The 12,500-nt window shown below is 39.3% G+C and overlaps 1 protein-coding gene across 7 annotated transcripts in view; it reads right to left on the reverse strand.

Moving 5' to 3' along the window:
• Window positions 1–10,398: 10,398 nt before the first annotated feature.
• LOC119573335 overlaps window positions 10,399–12,500 on the reverse strand; it is a 9,560-nt gene continuing 7,458 nt past the window's right edge. For all 7 annotated transcript variants that reach the window (XM_037920532.1, XM_037920531.1, XM_037920529.1 and 4 more), the window contains 2 exons: window positions 12,173–12,393; window positions 10,399–11,601 (listed from right to left, as the gene is read on the reverse strand). In XM_037920532.1, coding sequence (XP_037776460.1) covers window positions 11,439–11,601; window positions 12,173–12,393 — 384 coding nt within the window. In that variant the 3' untranslated portion in view covers window positions 10,399–11,438. The remainder of the gene's footprint in view (window positions 11,602–12,172; window positions 12,394–12,500) is intronic.

A 12,500-nucleotide genomic window follows, 5' to 3' on the forward strand; every position in this document is an offset into this window, starting at 1 on the left:
CTTTCTCTATCCTACCATTCTCGAATCCCCCACCCAAGCGTTATCAGGTAACGTCATAGGCCGTGTCGTTCAAAACTGCGCAGAACTGGCAAGTGACGAGACCCTATTCATATAGGTCTTGCAATACCCCACAGTGCTCGCGCGAGTGTGTGTGTGTGTGTGTGTGTGTGTGTGTGTGTGTGTGTATGTTTGTGTGTGTGTGTGTGTGTGTGTGTGTGTGTGTTTGTGTGTGTGTGTGTTTGTGTGTGTGTGTGTGTGTGTGTGTGTGTGTGTGTGCTTAGACGTGTGTATAAATGTTAATGTAGGTGTGCCTATGAGTGTAGGTATCAGCATGATTGTAAGTGCAACACAGGGGCCGCGGGCAGGACCCTCTCCTCTCCCCTGGCCGATGTGAACGAACGAAGGAGGCAGGTGCGCGGGGCGTCGTTCTCAAGAGGAAGGGGGGGGGGTGTTGCTGAAGCCCTAAATACAGGCGCGATGGTTTTTGGCTTCGGGTTCCTGGTTGATGGTTGATTCGTGATAATTTGAGTGCTGTAACACATATTCATATATATATATATATATATATATATATATATATATATATATATATATATGTTTGTGTGTGTATGTGTGCGTGTGTGTGTGTGTGTGTGTGTGTTTGTTTGTTTGTTTGTTTGTTTGTGTGTGTGTGTGTTTGTGTGCGTGCGAGTAAGTGCGTGTGTGCGTGTGTGTGTGTGTGTGTGTGTGTGCGTGTATGTGTGTGTGTGTGTGCATACACATACATGTATCTGTCAATCCCACACACATCCGTAAAGATACCCACTAATACACAACAAAGACAACAAATAACACAGTAGGAAAGGTTTTACAGGACGAGCGGCGTTTGGAGGCCACGTGGGACGCAGGAAGCCTTGGGGGGAGGGGCAGGGCAGGGGGAGGAGAGGTAGGTTAACTTTTCTCATTTAAAGAAACGTTTCGATGCAGTGATGAGATTTTTATCATTCAAAACAATGCTATTTCATTAACATACAATGTGAACGTAGCTTTTATCCAACTCTCGTTTGGATAAAGCGGATAAAAGAATCTGCGTAGTATATCGTCAACTGTTTTACAGAAATTGTGTACATAGTCTGATCATACCAACGATATACCAAATATATCTATTCTCTTTTTTAGAGTAATTTAGATTAATTAATGAAGGATAAAGAAAACGATAAAATGGCTAAGTGAAAAAAATAAATGCAATTTAGGTTTCCCAGAACTTGGTCATGCTGCTCGGAGTGTTAAAAAAACCCGTTCTCAAAAACATTGTTACGCTTCATCTTAGACAAGCGCAACTTTCTCATTCACATACAAGCAAAATATATACACGCATGCATATTGCTCTGAGATATATTAAAAGAAGCAAAGCAAGAGTCTTAATAAACGCGTACATAGGGAAACTTTCTCTCGACAAAAAAACAAAACCAGTAGAAATTTCAGTAGCAACTTCAGGTACGATCCACAGGACAGAAACACATCCTAAGCGTACGGTCTGATCCCTTAAATTCGGCACCAAGACCACATTTGACTCTGCTTCATAAGGCCATGACTATCAAGCGATGTGGTGAGTCATCATAAAGGCTCTGGGCATCTATTACTAATGCTTTCAATATTGCTTGTGTCGAAAAGGTGGATGACATTGGGGCTGTCACTTGTTCTTATATTAGAGCGAGAGAAGTCATGTTTCTTGTGCTGTTTATGGTACGTTACTAGGATTACATATGTACAGACACATATATATTTATATATTTATATATATATATATATATATATATATATATATATATATATATATACATATATGTGTGTGTGTGTGTGTGTATGTATATGATATGTAAATGTATACATGTATATTGCAGGCTGATTTTTCGCCAGGTGAACACTCCGTCGCAACCTGGTCCATACCAGCCCTCCTTCCTCCTCGAAGGTGGGCACCTATGCTGTTCCCTGTGCCTCCTGTGATAAGCAGTACTTTGGCGAAACAGGCGCCAGTCTTACCAAGAGTCTGTCTCAACATAAGTACGCTGTATCCAGGGGATACAACAATAACGCCCTCTTTTGCCATCAGTGGGACACTGGCCATCAGATGGACTTGTCAGCAGGCGGATTGTCTTTCCTTCCGCTGATGTCCACGCCCGCAGACTGGTGGAATCTTCCCTTATAAAGCTGCTGCCTAATTTCAACTTGAACAGCGGCTTTTCTCCTGCTGTTAGTCTCCTTCCTTCCCATATCCTCCGCCTTCTACCGTATGCCGGCCACCCGGCGCATAGTCCGCCCGATCCTCCGACCTGATGTGTCCTCCCTCTGCTTCCGTTCGTCTGTCTTCACCTGCCCCGTGTTACCGCGTTGCCTCTCCTCTCTCTCTTTTATACCCCTTCCTCTCCCTTTCCTCTTCAGACCTGAAGATGGAATCCAGGTGGATTTCGAAACTGTAGTCTCACTTTCAGTAAATCCAGTTTTTTGTTTTGAGTTTTTCTTCCTTTGTATCAGCACAGAAGAGTGTTTTGCTAATCGCACACACACACACACACACACACACACACACACACACACACACACACATATATATATATATATATATATATATATATATATATATATATATATATATATATATATATATATATATGCACACATACACACACATGCATATATATATATATATATATATATATATATATATATATATATATATATATATATATGTATATATGTATGTATGTATGTGCGTGCGCGTGTGTGTGTGTGTAACAAAGGCAGACAAGTTGCATCTGGCACGATGCGGAAATCTGTTCACTAGCAGCAGTTTATTGTAGAGAGATAATGATACAACTGACGGACAGAGGTTCGGTCCGATCACCGTGTTGTAGGCTGTCTGTCTGTCGCTCGCAGGCCACCCTCTTTTAAACAGATTGAACTAGGAAACACACAGGGGTTGCGATGTACTCGTAAGTGTGGAGGAAAGGGTGTGATCGTGTAGAAGGGGCGACGTCGCGAGGCGGGAGGCCTGTGGATGTCGCATCCGCTGGCGTGTCTAGCAAAGGTTCAGTATGTAGAGGCTAGTGTTACTGTACTAAATATATATTTAGAAGTTAATAATGTTATATGTATGGCAATGGTAGGGTAAGGGAAGGAGTCTGCTACGAGTGGTCCCAAGGGAGCCCTAGCAATAAGGGTTGTGTGAAAATATTTAGGGTCCATTAGTGAGCCTCCCTGTTGAGAGGTTTGGAGTGTGGTGCAATGGGCCATCTGTGAAATGAAAAGGGCCATGTGTGAAATAGGTCTTCCAGATTTTTTTTTTTTTTGTGTGTGTGCGTGTGTGTGGACACACACACATGCATATATATGTATATATTGTAACTGCCAGCGGGCAAGATTCAAGATCCTTTCCTGCCTTATCTCCTCTGCATCTATTCCCTTTTTTCTCTCTCTTCTCCCTCCTCCCTCCTTCCTCACTGTCCCTCCTTCCCATGCCCCACTGACCGCACTCCAGTGACATATCAATATGCACAAGGAGACCCATAAAAGCGATAAACACCTGATGCCTATACAACCAGCGAGAGGGGACGGTCGGCCCAACAGGCACAACAGCGGGACTCATTGCCTAGGGCCATGGTATCGACGCCTGCCACCCATAAGTGCCGATATCCCGCACTCAGCGGCACAAAAGAAAAAGGGAAGGCTGGGGAAACCTAGGTACTTGAAACCACTGGCCACTTCGTGCCCAGGAAAGAGTGAAGAAGGAAGCAGCTACCCAAAGATCTCACGACACCACTAACCCACCAATCTTGATTCACCATTTAATAAAGGTGCGTGAAGCAGAAGGCAGTGATTTGATTCAGACCTCCTTAGTGCCTGACCTATGGTAAAACAAGATTGGGATTCGGAGTAAGATATCTTCGCGGATTGTGCCGTGACGTTCATCATGCAGGGAGTAGTGACCCGCGAGTAAATGAGTGACCCATGTGATTGAAAATACTGTGTGTCATGTACTAAGTACAAGTGAATCAGAGAATTGCAAAGATGAGCGACAGGGTGCATGCCAGAATTTCGTGTGATGAGTGTTTTCAAGTATCAAAAAGGATGACCATGTCCAGTATCTTGAGCAATCGAATTTTGCTGATTGAGCGCTATTCGATATTTATATGGAAATATATCAATTGCCAAGTACCCCCCATTAAGAGTGTCCAACAATGTAGTGAAGTTATGTGAAGTGAAGAAAATGATTGCGGTAAGATCTTCCAGGATGAAGTAGGCACTGCATGGAATGGGATACGAGGTTGCTAGCAGATCCTGTGGGGACATTGAGGTCACAGAGAGCTTTATATACCTTGGTAGTTCATGACTCCGGACTATCAGATCAGGAAGTCAGTAGACGGATTGACCTGGCAGCAGGGGTCATGATAAAAGTATATGGAGATGCCGGTGCCGGTGCCTGTGTAGAAGGACCAAGCTACATGTCTTCAAGACCCTGATACTGCCAGTTTTACTATACGGTAATGAAACTTTGACGCCAACTTGTGCCTTGGAATCTCGTCTTTGTAACAGATCCTTGCGCTGGACCATGGGGTACAGTTGGCGGGACCATGTGTCCAACCAACGGTTATACCGTGAGACTGGTAGAGGACTTGTGCAAGGTTCTGTGAGTGAGGAACCCATATGAGGCCACCTGTGAGGCGGGAGACTTCAGGCCTAAGGGCCAAGGAAAATGAGGAGCCCTGTTTGTTCCTCGGAAAAGGGAGTGAGGGGAACAAGCTAAAGGCTCAAAACCCACACGACTATCCCTGGAAATGCAGGCCTACCAGAGCGTAACCAATGTGAAGATGATACATGATAAATGAAATACAAAATCCTAAAATGAACAAAACGAATGCGCACAAGGCACCAAAATAAAACTAAGTTAAATACTTTAAAATAACAAATACCAGAAGAGATTTCAAAACAGTAAAGCCTGCCAGAAGGGCTAAAACAATAAAAATACTAACATCCAAACTTGAACAAGTTAAAGGTAAAATGAGGAAAAAGTAAAATATGAAGTAAAAGCTCAAGTAAAAGACGAGTAAGAGGGTAAAGTAAAATTTAAGGAAAGTAAAAAGTAAAAGTCAAAGCACACATGGTTCACATTAAATGTAAAATGGTAAAATAGCACGTCCAGCATAAATCCACCTAGGCGAATACAAGGGGCAGTCCAACCTTATTTCCAGCATCCACGTTGAAAAGCCATAAGGGTAAATCCAAAGGGTAGAGTAATAACACATTCAGAATATTCACTTCATTTATTTAACAAAAACATGGGGGTTACTTCCGCGGACGGAAGCGTAAAACTTAAAACAGTAAAATAATAAATAGAGAATGTTATAATTAAATGAAATATACATATGATAATACCATAAACAAGAGCAATTAAACTTTAAAGGAAACAATTAAGAATATTAGGATTAAAATAGAAAATACGTAAAACAATCTGCTGCGATTCGTTAATAAAAATCGTAAAATCAGTAACATTCTCTCGCTGTAAAAATGAGGCTGGCAGAGGGAAGTCGTCCGCCTGTGCTCGACTCGCCCTGTGGATTACGGCAGGTTGCTGGTTAGGATAAGGATAGGATGGGAGCAGGAGAAGATAGGGTTAAAGGTGGAGGTAGGGCAACTGGGAAAAGGAATGGAAAAGGGGGAAATAAGTATAGAAGTGAAAGGAAGTGAAAAAGCGAAGGAACAATAAGAGGGTGCGAATAAGAGGGGTATGTCAAGATAGTATAGGGATAGAGATACAAGATAGAACAAGCAGAGAAAACTAATGGAAGAGGAAGAAATAAGTGGAGTAGAGGGAGTGAAAAGACGAAAGAATGAGACGAGAGAGTGAATAAAGAAATGAGAGGGATAGAAGGATCGGGGCTCGGTTGAAAAACTCACACCTGTTACTCGCACAATCTGCGATCGCCAACTCAGGCTATAAGGCCACCTAGCTCGTTTCCTACAGGATGAACCTGCCCACCAGACAGATCGTCGTGAAGAGCTAGAAATAGGCCAAGCCCGTACCTGACACTTCCCATGAGGGATCCACGTAGGTGGAAAAGAAGGGTGGATGCCGCTTAGTGCTCCTGTCGGCGTTAGCTCCCCAATGATGATGATGGCAATTGTTCCCTTAACAGTACTAATGTACCTACCTTGCATAACACTTGTCATATGTTCCAGAGAGTTTCATGTCCTATGGTAATCTGAAAGACTGCTCTGGGATATCTGATATTCGACCCTTATTCATTTCTAGATCGAACAGCTTGTCAGAGAAGTGATACTTTTGATCATTAACAGTGATGGGACTGACTGGATATTCCAGCATAGCAGTGAAGTATAGTTCTTCTGCAGGAACACGATAGTCTCCTGTCACTTCCTGTCTTATATGCCGTGACGTTGTTCTTTACTTTCCTTCTTATTAGCTCAAAGATTTCCTCTGTCATCCATGGCATGTGCTTCTTTTTGGGACAGATTGGTATTGACGTTTTGGCTGCCTTTTCAAAATTCGTTTGAAACACTTTGACTATGTGTTCCGTGCACTGACTTTCATTTGTTGTTTCTATTTTCGTCTCTACCTCTTTGTAAAAAAAAAAAAAAACTTTAAACTTATATTTTTCTAGGATTTTTATATCTAGTTTTGGAGAATAATTTTTCTGTTGTTTTAATCTTTGAACTTTCACTTGTATGTCTCCAACAAGCATGTTGTGGCCACTATTGCAGTTTCCTTCAGGATGTGTGCAAATATCTCTAACGGTGTTTCTGTATTTTCTATTGATTGTGATGTAATCGATTTGATTTTTAGTAATTCCATCTGGGCTTTTCCATGTCCAAAGTTTTATTGGGTGTTTAGTAAACCATGTGTTCATAATGATTTGGTAATCTTGTTCACACCATTCTGTTAACTTTTCTCCTCTTTCATTTTTCTCTCCTAGGCCTTCTTGATCTACAAGGTCTGTGTGTTTGTGTACTCCAACTTTAGCATTGAAATCTCCCATTACTATGTTTAGTTCATGACCTTTGCATTCTTTTTTACATCTGTCTAGTTCATAAAACTTTTCCATTTCTTCTTCAGTAGAAACACTTGTTGGCACATAAACCTGTATGACGTTTATATTGAAAGGTTTGGCTTTCAATTTCACTAGAGCTACTCTATCTAGTACCAGCCAAAATCCAATAACTGTATTTGTAACTTTTTTGATTAGTAAAATTCCAACTCCATGTTTATGTTGATTTCCTCCTAAGTAGTACATAGTATAATCTAAAAGTCTAAAAGCTCCCACTTTTTGTCCACCTTGTTTCACTGATTCCGAGAGCATGCACTTTTAAACGTTCCATTTCAAGTTTGACACTTTCGAGTTTTCCTTTTTGATATAGTGATCTAACATTCCAGGTGCTTATTCTTATCTGATTTCTTGTGTTGAACTCAGTAGCTTGATGACGGTCCAAAGCTCCCTGAGTGATCAGAGCATTTTTACCGAGCGCAGCTGTAGGTGTGATCACACTGCCTCTGTTCACGCAGTTGTCGTTTCTAGTTAATTGTACTTTCATGTTGTGATGATCCTGGAGTGAGTACGTGCTAGGGTCCCCAGTTCCTTTCCACGGAGAATGCCGGTGTCACCTTTTGGTAATCGTTTGCCTTAAAACATCTCGGTCCCGGATTTTTTTTCTTCTCCTAGACAGATTGCCTTGCAAAGCTCTTGAGTCCTGTCTACCCATGCTCATGACCCTGTGCTAGGGAGGCTTACAAGTGCCGACACCTTGCTCAAGGGTGACCTGAGAGTAGTGACAGTTGAGAGGTAACTCCATTATTCATCAAGTGTTCCCCTGTCACCGGGTGTAGTTTATAGTCTTACCCTGGACATCTCGAAATATATAGAATATAGATAATTAAGGAATGAGTGAAAATTTGCTTTTAAAGTTACAAAAGTAACAAGTGCAAATGCCCTCACACACACACGGTTAACATGGATTTATTCGTCTCTCGTTTGACAGCTGTGGGAAATCTTGCATCGGTGGATGATATTTCAGCGCATCATCGCTGCAAACTACAACTTTCTATACCAAGAGCTCCGTCATGACTGTTCCTATGGAGACACGGGGGACGATAAACGACAACGTTAATACAACTGGCAACGTTTCGTCAGCAACGTCTTGCGGGAATTTTGATATGCTTCTTGGTTTGCTGAATCTAAAGAATTTTTGTTTGATATTAATATTGGATTAACGAAAGCGTTTTCTTTTATTCTTCTGGGTGTTGTCTACTGGAACAGTAAGCATTTTTGATTCATTGTATATTTTGAATGTTTCATGGGACCCAGTTTGTAAAATTCGTATGTTATTTCATATACTCGTATGCTTTTTTGTTTTTTGCACTTGTTATGGCTGTTTTTACTTCTTGTTATTTTATTACCAAGTTCTTTAGTGTTTAGCAATTTTAGTAATGCCATTCTTCCATTTTTTTAAATATCTATTCTTTTGTGACTTATTAATAGTTATATTAGATTCTTTAAATAATTCTAGTTTTGATGCTATATCTGATACTTGTGTCAGTATATATGAGTGGATATTCAATCGTTGCTCTATTTACTGGTAGAGCTTTTTCATTTTTATTTATTTATTTATTTATTTATTTATTGTTATTATTTCTTAATAAAGTTCCATACTTTACTTGTAGGCGTTTTTAAGTCAAGCCAGGTGCAGAAATTTCCCCAGGATTTTTTTTTCTCTATTGTTATTCTCGCTACTGCTAAATGTTTTCTATATTGGAAGTGGTTTTCTTGACTTTTTTTTATATTTATTGTATATTTGTTTTCTTTGTTTTATTACTTCATTGCAATTTGTAGTCTATCATGGTTTGTTTGGCTCATGAACCCTATTATCATTATTTTTTTGTTGGTTAATTGTTTGAAAGATTTTATGTTTGCAATATCTTTACTTTCCTATAAATTTTCTTTTTATTTTTATTTTTATGATAACTGGATAATGGTCACTTACTTAATTGGGTCCTCTCTCTACGTGACCCTATGTGACCTAACGTGGGTGTGGCTAATACTCGGTCAATTGTGCTTCCTTTTCCATTACTGCGATCTACTCTTGTAGTTTAACTGATGAGTTTATTTTTCTCCTGTGATATTTGATAGTTTAAGGTTTCGATTTGGGTTGCAACATATATGATGTGCGTTATAATCTGTAATTAATTTGTTCTGTATACTGTTCCAATATTTCTTTTGTTTATATTATTACATTGATTGCAAATAGGGAGTTTATTTAGCTATTTAATTCCATAAGTAGCCTTTATTCTCAATACAATACTTCTATTTTTTCTATAAATGTCTATGAAATCTATGAGCTTGCATTGCAAATCCTTTCTTATGCAAAAGGCTAAACCTCCTCCAATTGTTTTCTTCTGTCTTTTCTGCTTATTTCATATCATGCATTAAGATCTTTTCTTTTGGCCGGGTCTCACGTAGTCTTATCAATTCTGGCTGTTATTTTTGTATCAAGTATTCTTTTTTTTTTTCAAAACTGACCTGATATTCTAGAGAATGGTTTTTATTCATGTATTTCGTTATTTCATTTTATAATTGGAGTTACGTCGTTTAATGTTTCAGTAATAACATCTATCACCGGTTTTCTTAGAATTCATTTAGATTATTACATTTGGTATCTATTTCTATCACCGTTTTTCTTAGAATTAATTTTGATTATTACATTTGGTATCACATTGGCTATATTCTTTATTGTATTCATCCATGAGAAGCCTTCTTTACTCACTGGAGTATTTCTTTTATGTGTGTGTTTTAGGCTCCTTTTTGGAGCTGGTAGAGACCATGTTACAGGAGAATCTTGAATTGTTTTTAGTGATCGTGTTTTTGTTTCTTTACCCGTGATTTTTTTCCGGTATGTTCGCTTCATTTTTTTGCGGTTTAGGTTCCGTTGGGGGTTCTTTGTCCTATTGCTAAAGTTTGCGATTGGTTCATTGTTTGGGCATAGGATTGTGCTGTTGTATATTGTGTTGTTTATAGGTTTGTGTTTTTCTTTGCTTGTTGGATGTTTGTGTGGTTTGGGTAGCTGTTGGTGGGAGGGCTTCAAGAGCTGAAGTCTCATCTCTTCTCTCTGAAGAAACTTTGTCTCTTGACATTATTTTTTAATTTAAAGTCATTAGGCGTTATATTCTAGTTATGTTTCTGGCCTCTCTACGTATTTTGCATGAATTTGTATTGGATGGGCGATCACCATAACAATAAAAGCAGTAGTGTTTTATTTGGGTTAGTTTTTGTAATCATGATTGAATTGATTTTTGCATGTCATGATCTCATCGACCTGAAACATTTGGGAATGGGGAAAGTTGTATGTCTCTTTGCTATTTTTCTAGTAATTTGCGTTTAAATGTTAATCTTAGGGACTTCGTTGGATCCCATTAAATTAAATTAATTAACTATTTGTTTTTGCTCTCTTATTACTTCCACCATTTTTGTGTTATTTCCACTTATTCTTACTTTTTCTTTTATCTCCTCTGGGTTAAGTCAATTTCTATTATACGGCACGTATGGACAGCCTATGTTTTTGCTTGAGGCTGGTTGTTTACATTTAATTTCGCAGTCTCCCATTTTTATTAGGTTTAAAAGTTTTTATTTAGAAATGTCATTCACTTCAACCCTTATGGCCTTCCCTGTCCCTATTATTCTCAGGAAATCGTCAATGATATATTTATGGGTCTGATTTGTTTAATAAGCTTGTTAATCTTATTGTGTTGCTGAAATCTGAGGTTTCAGATTCACCATTAAATTGACCAGTGCATTATGGTATTCTTGCTTGTACATTGGTGTGTGTTCGGTTGTGGTCGGTTTATAATCCGTGAAGTTCCTGCCGGTATCCTTTTTTCGGGGATGTTTGGGACGTGGGTCTTCTTTGCTGTCGCTGCTTTCTCGTGGTCTTCTGTTTGACGGGGAATCGTAGTCCATATCACCTTTGCCAGGGGTTTCCTCCTGGATCTGGATTGAGAGTTGTGTCCATTGAATTGTCTTACGTACACTACACTCAAAACATTACAGATACCTTTAGATGTTTACTCTATGGAGGTACAAACCGCGATCACTTGTATTTGAAGCCGTCTGGATTTAGAGTATTCCCACAATCATTATTGGCAGTGTGAGAAGCACTGCACTTTTGTGTGTTGAAGTTTTTAATCGTGTAGATTGGTTTTCACGTCGAATAGGTTAATATTATTCTTCAACCGAGTGATAAATATTTATGATATTGAAAAATCACGCTCCCAGACAAGGAAAACAACATTGGATGGAGATTTGGCTGGTGAAAAAGACATGGAAACGTAAAATTAATTGTGCGAAGCGATGATTTATTCATTATCTTTAGAAAAAATAGCTATTCTAGGGGAAAGCTTAGTATTTTAATAGACGCGGCCCTTGCAGGACACGCTTGTAGAGGGAGGGACAACAACTGTCCAGCCAAAGCACACACACAGTGTCAGGATCAAAAACAATAACATGGACTGAACATTCATCCCAGGATTTCACGCAGTTAAGTACTCCTTTTCCATGGTACCTGTGGGAAGAAATAAGTAAATAATTTAATATTACTATCATGAAAGACACGGATTTTTTCTTCTTCAGAACTACCGACTAAATCATGGTTTCGGCATCAATCTCCTTGATTATGACTTCTCTGAGTTCTGTTGTCAAAGACGTCCAATAATTCTCGTTATATACATGTTTGCCAAACCCCAGGCATGAATTTGAAAGATCTGACGTAGCTAAACATTTCGTGAGCAATACCATTTCATATAATGATAACTGGTATTACAAAATGAAAATGTTTAACTATCGGGTCACCACTTCCTATCATGCATGACTAATTATGTGATAGGACTTCCCTCGACCATATTTAAAACAATCGACATTGATCCGTCCCCTGTAAGCAACCTGTACTGTACCTGTACCTGTGCTGTACTTTACTGTGTCTATTAGATCAGTAGATCACCCATTTCATAAGGATATAGTTAGGTCTGGAAATATCTATCTTATATTTACTGACAAGCAGAAATCATTTCACCATATGGATTTTTTCTGACTTTGATACATTACACTTGTTTCCCTAATAACCTGAACGAACCTACCTTGCGTAACACTTGTCGTATGAGACAGAGAGTGGAGTGCCCAGGGGTAATCTAAAAGACTGTTCTTGGATATCTGATATTCGACCCTTTTTCATTTCTAGATCCAACAGTTCTTCATAAAAGTGATATTTTTGGTCATTAACATTGATGGGACTGACTGGATATTCCAGCATAGCAGTGAAGTACAGTTCTTCTGCAGGAACACAATCGTCTCCTGTCACCTGTTAGGGGGAAAACATTCACACTCTTTTTGTTTTCTCCCTTGTGTGGTGTTCATTCACGGAATAACTATGGACAGCTTCAGTTATATACCACAGCACTCTTATGA

Source organism: Penaeus monodon, chromosome 5 (genome assembly GCF_015228065.2).
Source record: "Penaeus monodon isolate SGIC_2016 chromosome 5, NSTDA_Pmon_1, whole genome shotgun sequence".
NCBI lineage: Eukaryota > Metazoa > Arthropoda > Malacostraca > Decapoda > Penaeidae > Penaeus > Penaeus monodon.